Genomic DNA, 20435 nt, shown 5'->3' with positions numbered 1-20435 from the left:
ATAAAGAAAACCATGGATCACATCTCTTTCCCTTCATCTTTACCCTCTAGCTCATGTTGGTCTAACACATAAAATACAAATAGAATACATTCAAGATTGTGTTTGTAACGTGACAAAATATAAAAAGGTCAATGAATACTTTTGAAAGGCGCTGTAAATACACCTATCCCAATACTGCAAGGCTTTCATCCCATACAAAATCCTACCAGCAGAGACAAACTGGTGTGGATTACGCTTTCGGTCCAAACAGGATCAAAGCAGCAGCTCTGATCAGATCTACCTCGAGTCTTCTTCACATGTACTGTTTGAAGTAAACTGTATTTTAAATGTTCGCAACAGGTTATAATACATACTCAAGTGGGAAACAGAGAGTGCAGGAGCTTAAAAAGGAGTAAAATATACAGAGGGAAAATAAAACTGCAGGACATGGCTCATTGGCCTACAGAGTCTGCCAAATCCAAGGAACACAAACACTGAAGCTCTTAATTATGTCCATGATACAACACGCCCTCTGATAAGATCAGACAGGGAATTTAGGAACCTCTTGAGCAAGAGTTTCTTTTGAGTTCTGGTGATTTGGGCCGCTTGTCTAAAGAATGGTTAGGTGCTGAGATCTGGCAGGACTCTAGTAGGCATCCTCGTATGTTCAGAGAGAAAGGAACTGCAGCCTGGTGCCTGAGGGGGCCGGAGGAGATGGCAGTGTGTGTGTAAGGGGGACGGAAAAGTGGCATCATGATACGAATAGTACCTGACTCCCTGCATGGCCTGAAGATCTGCAGAAAGCTTTGCATTGCGATCCTGCTCCTCCTGCAGCTGCCTCCTGAGAGTGCGCAGCTCCTGCTGAGCTTCCACTTTGATGTCGTTGGCCACCACCACTGCTGTCTGGAGGTCTGCCTGAAAACGCCGCCAATCATCTCTTTCCTCCTAAATGCATAAACACATGAAGCACATCAGTTAATATAAGAAAATATAGCTAAAAAAATAGCAGGAAATATGGTGAAACATTTGAGATTCATCGAGTCTGTAGTAACTGGACCAAAACTGAAAACACAAAGGAATATTGCTTAAAACAGTATGTTAAAAAATAGTATGAATCATTCTTTAGAATCCCCAAATGTATGAAAAGACTTTTTCTATAATAAAGGTTGATTACAGCTGCCAAGGCTATTTTAAACAACCTGGAGAACAGATCAACCTGAGGATTCAAAGGCCTAAGGCTGCCATGCCTGGCTGATTAAACAGGATTATAAATCATTTGGGATTTTATTATGAATAACCTCAAAGACTAATCAGGTTTTTGTCTGAAGCTTTACCAGGAATCCTAAATGACTGATGCAAGCTTAGAACACCAAACCCGTCATAGATCTGATAACGTGAAAAATTAAAAATGTAAATGTCAATGATTTTTCCAGTCTGTGATTAAAAAAAAAAAAAAAAAAAAACACTGTATATTTGTATGTTTATTTCATCCATGCAGTTATCTACTTGGCTGCAGTTTAGGTCTGCAAAAATATTCCATGAAAAGGTCGAAAATGAAAAGTTTAACTGCTGCAATTCCATTTCACAACATGCAAACTAAAAGCTGCACATAGAAATTAGCCTCTGAGCAGATTGGGTTGGTTTTCTTACTGACCGGCCATGATCATTCAAGGTAGAAATTAACAATATTAATCTTTCAAGTTGCTACAACACACACAAACAGTCTAATTGTATCTGTAACAACATGTTGCATTAGGAACTGTTGGGAGTCTGCATGACAATTTACAGTTAAATTAGGGGTCAACTAACAATTTTTACGATTAGTAATGCTAACTGAGCTAATCATGCTCACTGAGTTGAAAATGTCAGCTATGTCATCATTTTGTATTGAAATTATAATAAAAACCTGTTAATACAAAGAAAGTAGAACATAGTACTGTGCGTTTGTTGTTATTTAAAATATGTCATTCATACTTTCTTAAGATATATCAGAATGGGCCTAAAATCAAATCGGTAAGTCAATGTTTTATGAAATTTGTGATTGAAAATTGGTGCAACTTGAGTTGATAAAGAGCAGATGTGCTTTTCAAGTCGTTTCCCCAAAACATGCAACTAAAGGGTGTGCATTTAAATGAGAACATTGTTACATTTTAGATTTAAAAATATATAAATATTATTTATAAAATATTTGTCTCTCCCCCCCCCCACCGTCGGTCCGCGCAAAACTTTTCGTCTCCCCCCTCGAACCCCCCCCCATCGGTCCGCGAGTCGGTCCGCGCATAACTTGCCCCCCCCACCACCTCGCCTAAGCACATTCCTGCGGGAAACAATGATATATATATATATATATATATATATATATATATATATATATATATATATATATATATATATATATATATATATATACACACACACATACACACACACACACACATATGTATAACTATAGATCCAAATAAAGTGATAGTGACTTGTGCAAATGTCAGTTACAAGGGGGGGGGGGGGGCTGTCTTAATCACTGAGGGAGGCATTGTAAAGATTGATGACCACAGGCAGGAATGATTTCCTGTGGTGCGCTGTGGTGCATCTGGGTAAGAGGAGTCTTCTGCTGAAGGAGCTCCTCTGCTGGGCCAGTGTGTCGTGGAAAGGGTGTGAGACATTGTCTAAGATGGACTGGAGCCTGGACAGCATCCTCCTCTCTGCCACGGTCATCAGAGTGTCCAGTTGCTCCCCCACAACATCCTACGGAAAAAGAGTCGGCTTTGGCCCTTTTTGTACAGGACTGTCTCAGAAAATTAGAATATTGTGATAAAGTTCTTTATTTTCTGTAATGCAATTAAAAAACATGAAATGTCATACATTCTGGATTTATTACAAATCAACTGAAATATCGCAAGCCTTTTATTGTTTTAATATCGCTGATTATGGCTTACAGATTAAGAAACCCAAATATCCTATCTCAAAATATTAGAACATCGTGAAAAAGTATACTAGTAGGCTATTCAACTAATCACTTGAATCGTCTAATTAACTCAAAACACTGCAAGGTTTCCTGAGCCTTGAAAAACACTCAGCTTGGTTCAGTAAACTAAATCACAAGTATGGTAGTGGTTAAGAGACAGCATAAGATTCTCACAGTAACTGGTGTACTGACCATGGCATTACTGTCCTTGATTGGCCTGCCAATTTCCCTGACCTGAACCCCATAGAGAATTTGTGGGGTATTGTGAAGAAGAAGCTGAAAGACACCAGAGCCAACAATGCAAATGAGCTAAAGGCCGCTATTGAAGCATCCTGGGCATCCATAACACCTCAGCAATGCCACAGGCTGATTGCCTCCATGCCACGCCGCATTGATGCAGTAATCTGTGCAAAAGGATTCCCAACCAAGTACTGAGTGCATTAATGGACATTTTCAAATGTTTGATTTTGTTTTGCTGTTATATTTTTTTTTTCTTTACTTGGTCTGAGGAAATATTCTAATAATTTGAGATAGGATTTTTGAGTTTTCTTCAGCTGTACGCCATAATCAGCGATATTAAAACAATAAAAGGCTTGCGATATTTCAGTTGATTTGTAATGAATCCAGAATGTATGACATTTCATGTTTTTTTAATTGCATTACAGAAAATAAAGAACTTTATCACAATATTCTAATTTTCTGAGACAGTCCTGTAGCTGGTTTAGTTCACTCCAAGTGACAAAGTTGCCCACCACAGTCCTATATTCACTCTCATCACCCTTTTTAATGCAGCCACCTATTGCTGAGTCATCAGAAAACTTCTGAAGGTGGCAGGACTCAGTGCAATAGTTGAAGTCTGAGGTGAAAAGGGTGAAGAGAAAGGGGGTGAGGACAGTCCCCTGAGGGACCCCAGTGTTGCTGACCACCCTGTCAGACACACAGTTCTGTAGGCGTACATACTGTGGTCACAGTATGTATGCAGAGTAGTTTCAAGAAAAGTAATGTCCACATATCTAGATTCAATATGTCACAATTGAGTCTTGATATTCAAAGCTCTTTATTTAGTGCCTGAACAATACAGCCTGTTTCCTGAGTGCAAAACCGATAAAATTGTGTCAATATGACTCTTTGACTTGCTGTCAACAATTGGAGGAAGATCTACATATGTCCGTAACAAAGTAAAAAAACACCAAATATTTTGTACTGCAAATTTTCAAAGCTTCAAAGAGCAAAGTTTACCATTGATGTCTACTCAAAATGTGATGTCCACATATGTGGATGCCAGGTTCTTGGAAGTTAAAACAATAACTTTTCCACCTTTTTGAAACTTTTGAATGTTATTATGCACCATACAATGATGTATAAGAAAATGTGTTGAAATTATTCTTGGAGAAACTGTTATTTCAGACATATGAATAATGTTGGTACACATTTGGTGAAGAACAGAATACTATATGCAGATTTTTCCAGTCATAGACTATCCTTTTTTATATCAAATCATTATTACTGTATCCTTTTGAAACAATAAAGCATAATGTGAATTCTCTATTGTGCTTTATTTGTCAGGACTGTCCAAGTGTCTCAGCCAGAAAACATATCCTTGAAAAGTGTTAAAACTGCCTGAACTACAACATTTTTCACATGGGGGCAAATAACCACTTTGCTGCTTATTGCATGATTTTCAAGATAAAAACGTGTCAAAGTCAATAGATGATGATTCTTGGGAAAACATTTGCTCTAGAAGTCACAAGGGGATTGGGAGCCAGTTATACAAAGAATTTGACTGGAAGGTTAAAATTAGATTCTTGAGGACGCCGCTAACAACTTTTTTCTCCAAAAACAATCCCAGCAACAAGTGCTGGAGGAACTGTGGTATGGTCGGTGACCACACACATATATTCTGGGACTGCCCCAAACTGCAAACATTTTGGAAAAATGTTAAAAAAGAACTGGAAAAGATTTTGGCAGTGGATCTTCCTAAGGATCCCTTGTTATTTTTATTGGATGTGTTTCCTGACCACCTGTTTACCACAGATCAATGTTACATACTACATATTCTGTTGATGATTGCAAGAAAACATATTACTACTAACTGGATGAAGTCTGACCCTACCACGATCACTCAGTGGCTAAAGAAAGTAAAACACGTCTACATGATGGAACATATGACTGCCCAACTACAGACGAAAGTACCTGTTTTTCTGAAAAGGTGGATCCCAGTTACTGAATATTTGTCTTAGAACTCTTGTACACTTTCACTATATCCATGTATTACTACTGTTGCTGTTTTATTATTAAGGCTTCTTTAAATCTAAAATATCCTTGTTCTCCTGGAGTACAGAACTTGATGAGATTTGTGCTACATCCTCTACAGTGTGACAGACTAGATCCAATATCTGTTTTTATTTTATTATTATTTATTTTCTTTTGTGTTTATGTATCTTTTATGTTTGCCTGCCTCTTTCTATTCCCCTCTATGATGCTAAATGCTTGATAACCCGCATTTAAGGCACTAAAGTAAAAAAAAAAGAGTCTCAATTTCATTTATTTAACATTTTATAATACTTCAGTCTCCATCAGTGTCAAACTTAAACCGGATTAGCAAGATCCATAATGTGATCAAAGGTATGAGATAATCTCATCTTGACACAAAACATCTGGTGGATACTGCAATCAGACCATCTTCAACTTGATCAGTCCAAATTATTAAGAGTAAGGCGTTATTTAAAAGGAAACCGTTTTCTAAAGAGGCATGTTGGCTTATCGTTCATGCTGCTACAGCAGAGAGCTAGACTTTGGAGGGGGTTGGTATTTTTGCTCCTTCACTGTTTCTTCCTTTTGGAGTCTTCCTGAGTCTGAGAAGAAGACATAAATTCATACCCACTGTGAGGATATTGCGTCATATTAGCAACAGACATGCTGACTCAGAGCTTACTTTAACAGGTTCCAGGAAAGCTGAACATATTACAGCAAAGTTGTTATTTTTAATCTGACTTTTTAATCTCCCTATTTTATGGAATAAAATGGATTTGGAAAGGTTGACAGTTTTGTTGATGTTTGGATATATATTCTCTTAGGATATCTACAGTGACTAATGCTAACCGCATTAAGAGCTAATATTTTAAAGACAAAGACATTTATTAATAATTTTGTCTCTGCTATAAAAAGAACAGGCACCCTGTTTTACATCAACCTCTCACACAAGGCGAGGCTCTGCTGGCTCATAGAAGGAAGGCTAGAAATAAATTGTCAGCACTATTACGTCTAGTTCTTCAAGCACATTTGAAATCAGTTGCTCAAAGTTTTATAATCGAAGATTAGTACTGGCACAAAATTTCTCATCCGTGCATCTTAACATAATATCATGAAGAAACTTATTTCAAAAAGAATAAAGCCCAACACCTCTAAGATTTTATTTCTTGGTATTTTCAAAAAGAAAAAAAAAATCTGAAAAAAAAATGGAAAACTCTATCAACGTGCTTTACAATGCTATCTGAACAGTGCTCAGTGGAAAGCTTTGTTTTGGCATGAAAGCTAGGGTGGGAAAAACAATGTCTCAGAGAACATCCTGAACTTCAAGTGACTCTGGACAAAAAATATTCCTTTGGAATATTGACTGCTTTCCCACAAATGGATGTCAATCCTGAGTGTCCTGAGTCATTCTTACTCAAAAAAATAAAAAATAAAAAATCAAGATCCAAATAAGGAAACCTGGACTGAACTGTATCAGGCCTGTATGGTATTAGGAAAACATGAGACTATGATAACATCAGTTGTGATTTTCCCATATTTTCCTCACCCCTCTCCATCTTTTCCATCCTTACAAAATCTCCTTCCCTTCCAGTGACCTTTAGCATCCTGGTCCCTAAAATCTATGACAGGCGTTGGTTTCAAAAGGAGTAAAAGTTCATATAATGGACCAAACGTAGTATGGAGAATAATCAGAATTTCAATGGGCACACATGAACTGTACAGTATTCAATTGGGTATGACTTAGACACATTTGTTCTGAGATTAGGTTTGTTGTAAAATTGTTGGCACCTAACTGAATCAAACAAAGACGTCTTAATACCTTACTGTAGGCTGATAACTGTGCAAATAAATATTTCCTAAAGAAGGACTTTTTTTACATTTCAATTTACAAAAAAAGTTATAGAAATTAGGTGAAATGTTTTATGGCGTGTGCCATCAGAGCAGGGCTCGTATAACAATTTTATGTTTCCGCTGTGTGTAAACCCTGGCAGCAAACAAGAAGAGGAGTTGAACTCCTGAACCATGACAGACCTCCACAGAAATGATTTCTTACCTTCATCTGTCTGTTCAACACTTTTAGCTGTCGCTCTGCTTCAGCCTTCTGCTCCTCAAGCTTTTTCACCAGATCTGCAACAGCAAAGTTCAGGCCTTAGAAATGCAGCGTGTTGAAGTCTCTCATCCTGTAGTGGCAGCCACTACTCGGTGAGCAGTTTGGTTACGGTGGAGAAAACAGCTGCCAACTCACACAACTCAACATGTCTAAAAATAACACTTCCAGAAATGCAACTATTCTTGAAGTACTTCATTGTGGCTGCAATAATATTATCAAACCCATATAACCGGTCTTGATTTACAACATTAATAATACGTTTTTTTCAAGCAGCATTAGATGTGCTATAGTTTGCACTGCTTTTGATGTTCCTTCTGGGAATAGTTCTGGGCAGACTAAGCTTAAATAATCCAACAGGCCTGGAGGAAATCCTGCATTTATGTATGTGTAAATCTCCATCTTTTGCTGGAGCTGTTGACGGTCTTTTTTTTTTAGTCTTTATCATTATTTGAAGGTATTTTTAATGTTTATACCACCATCCCTTCCATTGTGCATATGCCTTGCAGTTTAAGCATGCACCAAGAGATGCTGCTTTTGAATAACTAATAGTTGAGTCAACGTGCACAGTTTTTTTGCAGATCCTGCACTGTTCAAAATTAATGCACATAACCATCAGAAGTGTCTTCACCTGATGGCAGTAAGATCAACTTTCTGATTACTTCAGCAAAAAATCATTACATGCGTTGGGGCCCATCACCAACCGAGGGTACAACACTGAACCTTTAGCCCAGGATGGTCAGGTATGGATAAAAATCAAACATGGTGACAATAAGCAAAAGTAATTCACTGTTATCCTGATATAGTATCTCAATGCAAATTGTAGATGGACACTTTTTTATATTTTGGGGCAACATTTTCATAGACAACTAAAATCTTAAATTAAAAACATGCCTGGTATACCACAAATTATTTCTCACTCACTGAGCAGATTTTGGCATTCATCTGAGCAAGGCTTACTCAAAACTGCAAGCCATTTCAACTTGACAATTCGGGGCCTTGTGGGAAAAACCTTAGACACCACTGATCCAGACTAACAAAAACTGTCTTTTGAAATATGTCAACATATGTGGTGAGATAAACACTTTAACAGCAGCTTGACTGTCCCGTCCACTAATATAACTCGAATATTACAAAACATTAACCGATTCACGGGGTGGTGGCAGGGCAGGAGATCTTCTTCAGTGACAGGCTGCTACATTCTAGGTGCATAAGAGCATTATTATATTACAAAAGTTGTTTACATCCCTGCTAGGATTTGCAAAATTTGTTCCGATTTCCTCTTTATTACTTTGTTTTTTGCACTATTATTGGTATAATTAATTTCTATTTAGTTCTCATTTACAAGACACAGTTTTAAATTATTTTTAAAATTATTTTTCTCAGCTGCAGATTTGTTAGAAGCTGAATATTATTTTAACAACAGTCCAGTTTTTTCTTATGTTTCACCTTTATTACAGTCTCTTATTTTCTTTTTTTGTTGTTGTTTATATTGTAATTTCATGTGTATGTTTGTCCCTTAACTGGTGAGACACCTGAATGTTCCTACTGAGAGACAATAAAATATATTCCTATTGTAGGCTAAAAGGCCTGTTATTAGTACATACTTTCCATGTCCAGGACAGCCTGGTTGGTGTGACAATTGACGGCCCTCTGCTGCTCCACCTGGTCCTCCAGCTCAAAGATGGTCTCCTTCATTTCCTTCACTTGGTTCTCCGCTTGAACTCCTGCTTCCTCCAGGGACGTTACTCGCTCACTCAGCTCCTGCTCCCTCTTCGCAGCCTTCTCCTGAACCTGCTGGCATGTGGCCTCCACCTGTGTATGGGACAAAATGTTTATAGAGGCTGAGTATACAGTCACTAAAAACCTACAAATGTGATCTAGATCTAATGTACCATATGTAGTGTATCTAAAGTGACTCGTGGCCATTTTGTTGTGTTGCTGTTTCTAGATACATTTAAAAGGTTCAACGGGGTCGGCTTCAGTCTCTCTTACTTCAATGCCAAGTAAGACGTACTTAAACGTTAAACTAAACATTTAAACACTAAACTAAACAGAAAGAAGACGGTCTTATTTACTCCAGCTTTTAAAGTTGAAGTCAGAGGGGGATTATTGCTGTTCCTTTGGGAGCCACATCTCTGTGAGGGTATACACCAAAACCAGTAAATGATGTAGCCACTTGGGACGCTCCACGACTGACGCCATGTGGCTGTCACAGATTAAGATCGCTTGTCAGGGAGGTTATGGAGTCACCACATTTTCACATCCAGTTGGCAAAGGACAGCTGCATGACTAAAGGGGTCATTGTAAGTCCTTTCGGCTTCGCCCACTGGTGAAAAACCCTAACCATGCTGTTGGCACCTGCCAAAATCATGACTTTCTTAAACTCATGGAGACACACCTCACACTGTAGAACCATTACGAACCCTCACTCACTGCTGCCTTTGTGGTTCTGTAGGGGAAAACCAAAGAGGCTAGAAACAGGATTACAATTTAAGTGAAGATAAATGATGTGTACTGATGTAGTATCTGCCTATCCATATATACCTGACTCAATCACCAGGCAGAAGTTACCAGACCAACTTCAGCGCTGGTTAAAAGTTCACATACACGAACTATTGGCATTAATGTCAGATTAATCTGGGGCTTTTATTAAAACACCTGAACAATAACTTTTCTAGACTGAAATGAAAAAAAAAAAAAAAAACAAACAAACAAACTGTGTGCACAAGTATGAATTAGTTGTGGATTTTCTCTATTATATAAGTCACCTTAAATGTACATAAGTCATCTTAAATCTCTGCTTTTTCTTGTTTTTCTCTCAATCCACTGTATATATGTGGACACAGTGTATATACCTTATGCACCTTTTCCTCCTTTTGGCACCTTCTTTTGATTATTGAGCCGATGTGACACGTGAATTTCTCCACTGTGAGATCAATAAAGTCAATAAATCGTATCTTAATATATTGGTTGGTTTATTGAGACAATCCTGGTTTTTCAAACCGGTCAAGATAAGACCTCATGGAAGGCCAAAACTAGTTTTAACGTGTGTTTGCAATAGTAGCCCACACAAGTGCAGCACAGGTAGCATTTGCCAAACAGGAAGAGCTCCAGTACAAACTCTGAAAGCAATTTTGTTTTTACTAATAGGGGAAATAAAAAAAAAAGTATTTGACAGACTTGTAAAAACTGCTAAATGTATTACATTGAAATATGTAGTTAGGGTTGTATAATGATTGCACTTCCTCTGTTATTCTTCTGCAGATTGCATATTCACATGGACAAACTGAATGCTGTCTGTAAGAAAGGTTTTAGGCTAAGGTGACAAAAAGCACATTTGGAGGACCTGTGGTAAGGCTTTTAAATAAAGAGCTCCGCAGTATCGCACAAGCATGGCGGTGGACACTTCATGAGGAAGGTAAGACCAGAATCAACTATATAGATGACTGAAAATTGAACACAGCTGCTTGTTCCAACAAAACAATCTCACACTCTGCACCTTACAACTATAATTTGTGAAGATGTAAAACAGACCAAAATTAAGCTTAGAGAAAGACCCTTACCACAACCCTGTTAACCCTGGTCAACAACACTTAACAGTGTTATGACACCAAGTTATTTAAATGAAATCCAGAAATTCTGATAAGAATGGTGGTCTAATCTCCATCCAGAATCATGCCAGAAGCTTGTTCATGACCACAAAGCCTGCATTTTCAACACTTTAATCGTCTTGTTACTCAAAAGTGCTAAATAAATAAACTTGCCTTGCTGTTGAGGAGCAAGTTGATCCAAGACATTAAATTCATGAAGTGTATGTATATATTTGAGCGTATGTATAATTTTGAGCCTGTGTGGATTAGGGGAAATCTACAATAAAGTCAGACTTTTCTGTCTAATCATTCTACCCTGGAAAATAAATAAAGTAGATAAAATGTGAGGTATTAAGATGTCTGTGGAGAACATGACGCAAAAATCCCAACTCATGACAATATGTAAGCCCGATTCTACCACTCTACCTTTGACACGGTGCTTCGCACGCTCTCGGCCTCCGTCTGGGCCCTGAGTAGCTCCTGCCTCAGCTCTGTCAGCTGCTCCTCCAGCTTGTCTCGCTCATAGTGGGCAGTCTTCAGCAGGTTCTGCAGCTCAGTGCTGTCACTGGCACTCTGCATGGCCTTCAGCTCACCAACCTTTTGTCTCTCAATATCCACCTGTGCCTTGAGCCTACTGTTTTCCAGCCTGAGACACTCTGCTGTTGCTTTGTGTTCCTCGGCAGCTTGTGACGCTTGGCCACAGCTTTCCACCTCCTTGTAAAGCTGGGCCTGCAACCTGTCTATCTCCTCTTTGAGGCAGCGGACTTGACCTTGAGCCTCCTGGTGTTCCTCTTCCAAAGCCCTCAAGCTGCCTGTCAGTTGCTGCTGGATGTCCACCAGCTTTTCTCGTTCAAACTGAGAGCTCTCCACCAGCTCGGCGTACCTCTGCTCCAGCTCTGCCAGCCGAGGCCCTTGGCTCCCCAGCTCTTGCTCTCGCTGGGTCTGAGCCTGAGCTTGCTCCTGAATTCTGAGAGCAAGCGATTCATTCTTCTGGGACAAGACCTCCAGACGTTCTCGCTGCTGCTGAAGCGACGTCTGCAGAAAGCGCCTTTCCTCAGCGAGACGCTCGTTCTCAGCGGTCAGCTCCTGCACCACCTGCTGCTGGTCAGCCAGCTCCTGCAGCGTTGCCTGCAGCTCCTCTGCTGTGCTGTGATGGCTCTCCTCCATCTTGTGAATCTGTTCTGTTAGTCTTTGCACTGAAACATCTTGGCCCCCTGAACTGTTCACCGTGACTGCTTCTCCACTGACACTGCTGCTCCCTGATTCGGAGCGGGATGGGATCTTCTCGAACTCTGAGGAATCTGGCGATGGTGTCTCCTTGGTGATGTCGGAGCTGGAGGATCCAGAGGTTTTCAGTGGGCTTGCAGTGGAGATGAGTTTGTCCTTTTGAGAAGCTGAATTGTCTGAAGGGACACCGTTCACCAAGGTAATGGATGAGGAACTTGGCTTTTTATTAGACAGAGGAAAAGCCTCCAAACAGAGCAGCTTTTCCTTCAGGGCCTGGTTCTCTTCTCTCAGTGATGCCAACTCTCTCTGAAACTTCCCATTCTTCTCCCTAAGCTCCCCAACCAGAACAAGGGCTTCAGCCACCTGGCCCTGCTCACGATCATCAACATGCTCATGGTGTGTCGGAGAGCTGGGAGAGGGTAAAGATGAAGCAGGGGAGGTTTTACTCTTGCAGCGCTGCAACTCTGTTCTCAGATTGCTGATCTCCAAGTCTTTCACCTTAGCTTCAGCGAGAAGCTCTTTCACCTGGCTCTCCAGGAGGCCTCTTTCTTGGCTCTCCGCATCTGCACGGGACTTGGTTGAGCTACGGGTTTGCTTTGTCAGGGTGGAGAGGCTGGAGGTGCTGGAACTGGTAACTATTCTTTTAGTAGAGGAACTCCTTAGTTGATCTCTGAGAGAAACCCGATCTCTTGTCATAGAAGAGGGGATTTCTCTAGGAGCAGGGATTCCAGACTTTTTGGTTGTCTGTGCGCCTGAAAGACAAAAACACAAGTGGTAAGGATTTAATTAGGTCTATAAAGTGTGGTTCACAGAGCTATTGTGTAAATTAAGTAAGTGAATTTGTACAACACTATATGTAAAGCAATTCAAAACACTTTCAAGAAAAAACAAGGGAAAGCAGGTAAAGCAAAATTACATTGGATATAAATATATTGATATTTACCAATATACCGATATTTACCAAGGCTCTCACTTTTGCAATATTTTCTAATGTTGTGCAGCCTCATTTGGTTCATGCCTGACAATATACAATTAGGCTGCCTTGTTTCTTTCCTGAGTGTTCTAATTCTTGCAATGTTTTTCAGAAAATTTATGTCTGAGGACATAACCCCACCTTGGTTTCTAGATCGTCTGTCATTTTAATTTTACGGTGAGAGATGATCTGTAACTTGAAAAGTTGGAGAAAACTCACAAAATCCCTCAATGATTTTATGTAAAAGGCTACGTTCACAATGCAGGTCTTGATGCTCAATTTGAATTTTTGCTGAAATCGGATTTTTTGAGGTGGCCGTTCATACTACTAAGAGATGTGACTGCCACCAGACTTCTATCTGAACGTTTGAAGACCGCAATGCAACCCGCATGCGCAGATAACAGAAGGAGATGTCAAAGAGTAGATCACTGTTTGCCAAAGTAATGGTGAATGTAATTGTTTCTACAAATGTTCAATAAAGTATATATATATATATATATATATATATATATATATATCATCTTCTACATTCACTACATTGTGGTTTATGCTTTAAAAAAAAAAAAGTTAAACAAATTTCTACATTATTTCCCTTTTTCCCCACTATACACAATTGTGTTTCCTAATCCCCTGTAATTGTTTGCATGGATCACAATATTTATTTTTTCCAATTAATAAATAATCATTATGGAAATATTTAAAATGTTTAAAGGACTAATAAGCTACATTTTAATATTTTAGAAAGAACTAAAAATAATGATGTGAAGAACTAAAGGTAATATTTCAAATGGACTATGGTATGACATCACACCACAGCTCTCTGCGTTGTTCTCCAGTCTCTTGTTTACACGACTGTGCCAGACCGTGCTACACTTAAGGCTTAGCCACTCCCTGCCCTAAAATACCACCGTCAGAGCAGCGCAGTGTTGGAGCAACATGATGAAGAGAACCACCCAAGATCAAAATGTTCTCTTGCTGACAGCATTATAAAGTTATGAGTAACTTATTTCTTCACTTGAAATATTCCTCCAAAAGGTGAGGCTGTTTTGCTGCGTTTTTGTCCTTTACAAATATGCACATACCTAGAAGGTGACGCGTGAGAAGGTAAAGGAGGGGCTGGGTTTTGTTTTTGGTCTACAGACAGTGCTCAAGCGTCACCTAGTGGGGAAATATTGCTTATTGCTCCTTTAATGTCACCATACCTCATCCAAAATATCAGATACATTTATGATTTTTGGCTTTATTGTAGGGCTGTACGATTTTGCCAAAAACTATAATTGCGATTACGATTTAATTTTGACTTTTCTCTTCATTAACCACAAGCAATAGAAATGGCCTGTAGATAAAGATGTTTGTAAACAAGAACAATATAAAACAAGAAATGTTATAGTTTTTATTGATCAGAATATTATTATTCCAGAGAATAGCTTGTTGAGTTGGACATCAATCCTTGTTCAACATAAAGTGCAACCACCAAGCAAGTCTATGTATTAAACAGTTTAACTGGTACTTAACGCTATGGTGAGATTCCTGAACATTTCTGGTAAAACAGTATGATTATATAAACTCTAAAACAAGTAATACAATTAGATTATCTCACTGCTGTGATTCTCTTCCCTTCCATGTGGAGGCAAACCCACTTTAAACACGTTACTGACACCTAAAAGACGTGTCTGATCCATTAAATACTCCATAGCCAAAACTGGGAGACCTCTGTGATTTGGAAATTGCATAAAAAAAAAAAGTGATTATATTGCAAATGCGATTAATAGTCCAGCCCTACTTTATTGGATGAAGGCTTAAAAATCTCCTAGAAATGAAAATCTGTCACTGTTGTTAAATGAGATTTTAGACTGTTAATTAGCAACTTATATTTTAAAAACCTAGTGACCCAAAAAACAAAAGGTTATTAGTATCAGCAGTCAGCTGTGCTGGCATTATGAATACACAGTATGCCACAGTCATGTTTGCATTAATCAGCACTAGGGTCCTTTTAAGCCCAGTCACATATTGTTCTCAGTTTGGACAACATCATATCTGCCCGGCTCCGTCTGCGTCAGTGTCTGAAGCCATTCGTGACTCTGGCACAGCTTAACTTTGGGATTTCAAAAAGCATCAATGTGGGTCACGAGGATGAATTCAGACCTCTCTCGAATAGAAACAGTATTTACTGATGCCTGCTGTGAGCTGGGTGCTGCCTGAAAGTACTGTATTGTTTGTTTTCGGACGATCAGCAAACAGCAGCGCAGGCACAACAGAAGTGCTTGTTTCAAAGGATGACAAAGGTCCCTGTGCACGTGGAGCATTCAGGCACAAAGCAGCTAAAGCAGTGCATGGACAAAGACAGCAGTGTGTGCATCGCATTCCCACATCATCATCAAAACCACAAAGCAAGAGGCAGACAGACAGCCTAAGTCAGGAGATAGACAGCACATCTTCATGATCAACACGCTCACACACTTTCAGTAAACACACACATGGACAATCCTCGAACAAATGGCCCAGTTTGGAATGGAAATCCTATCCCCCTGTGGAGTAGTCTGCCACTGATAGACATTTTACACAGAGTATCCCCTTATTGAACAAGCAAGAGCTGCCAACCTTGGCACGTTCCTGGGCACAGAGCTGTTTAACATTCCTGCAGTGAGAGACTGTGGCTGAAGGTTGAGGGGCTCCATATTAATCGATATTTATGCATTACAAAATATGTATAGACATATCCATCTTTAGTAAACAATCAACATACAGATTCATGTAGGAGATTTACTACATGAATCTGCATGGTATCCAAATAAAGCAGATACACCAATGAAGAGCCAATGGGTGCCATTAAACATCCACAGTCACTGAAATTCACTGGAGAGAATTTCATGAGTGGCAGAATGAGGGCAATGTGCACCCCTAAATTATGCACTCCTGTAAAAGCTAGAAGATGTAAAAGCTAAGTCGGCAAGGTGGTATAAATGACTTTTTATTGCGCAATGTAGGAAGCGAAGGAAAGTACAACTCATGAGGGTCAACAGGTTCTCTATGGACAGCGATGATACACTGATTAAGGTCAGCTCATTCAACTACATACTGTAAGTGACAGCTAATATTGAGCATCGGAATTAAAAAATTTGACAATTTTCAGATTTCCTCATCACAGTCATGTTGGGTTACCGCAAGACTTGGGCTATGAGACTGCAAGACTTCAACAAACAATAAAAAAGTGAAGCATTGGACACAGTTGAGCACTCCATTGTATAAGAGGGCTTGGAAAACTGAGTCAGCCTTTCTGGTACAACATTTGATTGGTTTAAATCCTACTTAAAGGACAGGGTAATTTTTTGTCAGTAGGTAACTTTAAAGCAGAGACAACAAATAATCACATGTGGGGTTCCCCAAGGGTCCATCCTGGGTCCCCTCCTTTTCTATATATACACATGCTTCCTCTAGCTCAGATCATAAAAAAACATCAGCGACCATAACTATGCAGACGACACACAGCTCTACATCACCATGTCACCAGGTGACTATCAATCCATAGTCACCTCTATTCATCTAATCCTAACCAGTCAGCTAACAACCACTGATCAAGGGTCTCATTTATAAAACTTTGTGTGGAATCCATACTAAAGGTGTACACACAGCAAGAAAAAACAAAGGCGGATGCAAAAATAAATAAATAAAAAAATTAATAATATCATGCACACGCACACCAGCATGCAATTTTCCTTGATAGATCACAGCTGTACTGGAATGTTTGCGTACTTGGTTCCGCCTCATGTTCTGCCCTCCACACAGATTCAATCATAAATGGTCAATGCAAAGCACCTTGTGAATGTTATTATTTGTTCAAATGAGCCAGCTGATCATTTTTTTCATCATGATGTAGTGGCAACCACGAAGAAAAGGCAAAGAACCTGTGAGAAAAAAATTGTTTAGAGTTGCCTTTAAATGTTAATGTTCAATTTAAACTACAGTAGTTCACTGAAACTTCATTAGATTAAATTTGTAGTCCAACCTATCCTGACTTGCTGCTACTATTCCACTACAATGTACTTTCTCTGTAGGTTTTCTTTTATTCTGTTTATATATAGCACATTAATAGTCTTGTTACTGAAATGTGCTACAAATAAACTTGCCTTGCCTCATTTTAAAGCACAGAATAATTCCTTGGTTTAATGCTTTTGATCTTTTAACATTTGCCTGTTCTAGAACCTGCTGAATTTGGAGATGAGGGCAGTCTTTTGGGAATCTAAGACTTAAGGAAACATTTTACATATTCTTTCAGGCATTACTAAAACCACTATTTCACTAAACAGAAATAGTGGTTTTAGTAATGCCAACATGGAAAAGGTGTTGGCTTTGTTTTTAAAATACAAGTAAAACCTTGCTTAAAAGTGATTGCTCACATACTTTGATTGCACCACTAGATTATAATTAGAAATATGAATCTGCTAAAATCAGTATTGCATGATCAAAGTATTAAAAAAAACAGAGTTGTACAATCAATTAAACAATCTGGGCTGGTGAATGTTTTTCTAATGCTTTTAATAACTGTAAGCCATATGGAGCTTAAAGTCGATCAATTGATTACACACCTCTCTAAACTTGACACCACAGCAGCTCAGGTTAGCAAAGAAATGTCACCAGTGTTTCTCTTGATTTTTTTTAAGAGAAACAAAATACGTGCTATCTAAATTCTCCAGTTTGTTTTCAAGGAGGCGGCCTAATTATCTTTACCTCAAATCAACAACTTTGCAGGGCAACAAATAACTACACCAGAGATCAGAAAGAGCTGAGATTGGAATGTACTTAAAACCATAAAGGATACAAAAGACAGTGGTGTTGGATTAAACAACGGAGAAAGTGAGATTAGAAGCACTAAGTACAGTACAGCAAAGATGGCCATGAAAGAGACAATTAACCTCCAACTGCTCCGATGGAGCTGCTCGGGGGCATTATCTTTGAGATATTCCCAGGAGCATTTGGCCAGACCACAGCTTTGCATTACCTTGCTCACTTTGTGCTATAGAAATGATTCTACATTCTCTCCTGATCAAAAAACCATGTTACAATTTTAGTACTTGGCTCAAATAAAACTGCATTTGTCTCTTTTGTAAACTTATTTCTATGTGATTCAACTTAGACATGGGCAGGTTATCAGTGTCGAGGTATAGCAAGGTATTAGGAGACTAAAAGTGTATTAAAGATATTTTCATCCCATCATTCTTATGTGTTAAATTCCTCTTAATAGTAACTGGTATCACCTATCCCAGAGTTTTAAAAATGTGTGGTTTTGAAACTGCTAAAACTTTTCATCATAGCATTGTTATGGTTCAAAGCCATCTTAATAAGATGGCAGAGACAGGCTGGAAAGATAGTTTTCTCTGGCTATGTGGAGTATAGAGTAACAGAGCTCTGAACCTCCCCTACTTGTTGCTGTGTACTCCTGGTTGGCTAGCTAAAATAAGGATTCATCATTTTACCCCTAATTACATGACAGACAAATTAAGAAGTCTAAAAATATTACCAGTTTTTAAAAACATGGACAGTCATGGGGCGGACACTAGAAGATATACACACTTCTTACCAGATACCAGTAGTGGCAGTGCACCCAACTGAAAAAGCTAGGCGAACCAGTGCAACCAGTCAGCATTGGAGCGCTGCTATAGGCTAGCTTGCTAATGAGTTGTTGTTGTTTTTTTTAAATAAAATTGGCAGTAACAACTATACTATGATTACAGCAATGGTCTTGGTTATGGTCTGTCATTGGATTGTTCCTGGGCTCCCTCCTATTGGGTTATGGATTTAGTCTTGTCTCCTTCAGAGTCTTGATCTTGGAAAGCTCTGGTATTGTCCTCGACTTGACTTGCTGCTTTAGGTATCAAAATCAAAATTACAGTAAGTAAATGTTATACATAACAGTCTGTCATGGTTAATGTGTTGTATTATTCTACAAACAGCAGGAATAAATGTGCTTTTCTGTTTGAAATAAAAGCTAACAAATCCCTTTCTACATTTTTGAAACCATGGTACTTTGAGGTTATCCTAGACTGAGATGTCATACTGCCTAAAACCATTTCTCCAGATCCAGTAAATCCAATAAAACATAGAACCAAGATTTTTTAAGCCCTGCAAAAGACATATTACTCCTCTAGGTACCAAGCTATCAAATACTAATGCAGATAACCCTTAGTTTAGTGGGGTATTTTGTATAGCTCAGCCCATGAACTGTGAGCAGTAAATCTGTAAAGCTCGGAGAACGGGTCGTTATATGACTCACAGAGGAGCAGTGTTCCTCGAGCAACAAATAAACCCATGTGCTGTCTGAAACAAGCAACTCTTACCATTGCCAGGGAAGAATCATCAACAAAAACAGATTTACTGAGGCTGAGCATATGCAGATAGTAACTTACATGGTATACATTACATAATTACTTCAATGTTAAAATGCCAACTTCCAGTATCCCAAATACATTTGTTTATTTAATAAAAAGTCATATCCTCAGTCACAGTACTGCACTGTGCAGGCTTCATTCTTCCTAATGAAAATGAGCTTTCAAATCACAGCAAGAGCCTTTTGTCTGGACGGCGTCCAGCTCCAGCCGGATAGCTGCAGCCAGCATGCCAGCCAGTCAAAAGGTGACAGAGTGCATTGTGAGCAATGTGTGGAGAGACTTCAATTTATAGAAGGGGAGGGTGATGGTTGAGGAGTCATGATGAATTAATGACTGCAGGTGGTCACAGTGTCACAAAGCTGGCATCAGAAATGACGCAATAGTACTGTGAAAAGAGACACACTTTGTGAAGGAAACACTCTCTGCCGCTCTCATTTCTTCCTCTCTGGTTGTGGAAATGTAAAAAGCACTTTTTTAACTCAGGTGGGAACGTAACAGAAAAACCGTAGTCTATGTCCATGGCCTTCCTGTTGTCAAAGATACAGGGCATGAAACAGGCGCCCATCAGTAAAATACTTGGACTCTCAGGCATTCCTTTCCCCTTACACAAAAGAAAGGAATACAGACAGAGCTGAGCCTGCATGACTGCAAGAGTGACTGAGCAGAGATTCTGTAGGCCCAGTGGTACCAATGTGCCACTGAGCAATACTCAACTCTTACTGTTAGAATATAAAAATCTCTCTGCTGCACACAACATTAAAAAATAGTTGTAAAGAAACCCTAAGATTCTTTATTACACAACATAACAATGCCACTTCACAGTTTATTAAAAAAAGTTATTGCCCCACATTCAAAGCAAGTTATCAATAAAACTGATATCATGCATGCAAGATAAATGTTCACTACTGTAAACCTCTTTCCAGTCTCTAAATCCTCAAAGTAAGAGCTGTCC

General features: G+C 39.0%; 1 protein-coding gene across 4 annotated transcripts in view; it reads right to left on the bottom strand.

Annotated features, from left to right (window-relative positions):
- specc1 (sperm antigen with calponin homology and coiled-coil domains 1) overlaps nucleotides 1-20435 on the bottom strand; it is a 117655-nt gene that overhangs the window by 49611 nt on the left and 47609 nt on the right. For all 4 annotated transcript variants that reach the window (XM_012871237.3, XM_021320849.2, XM_012871238.3 and 1 more), the window contains 4 exons: nucleotides 11324-12876; nucleotides 8912-9119; nucleotides 7251-7324; nucleotides 749-924 (listed from right to left, as the gene is read on the bottom strand). In XM_012871237.3, the coding sequence (XP_012726691.2) occupies nucleotides 749-924; nucleotides 7251-7324; nucleotides 8912-9119; nucleotides 11324-12876 (2011 nt within the window). The remainder of the gene's footprint in view (nucleotides 1-748; nucleotides 925-7250; nucleotides 7325-8911; nucleotides 9120-11323; nucleotides 12877-20435) is intronic.

This window comes from Fundulus heteroclitus, chromosome 11, assembly GCF_011125445.2.
Source record: "Fundulus heteroclitus isolate FHET01 chromosome 11, MU-UCD_Fhet_4.1, whole genome shotgun sequence".
NCBI lineage: Eukaryota > Metazoa > Chordata > Actinopteri > Cyprinodontiformes > Fundulidae > Fundulus > Fundulus heteroclitus.
The sequence above is the reverse complement of the archived record's forward strand: the minus strand, read 5'-3'. Positions and strand labels throughout refer to the sequence as shown.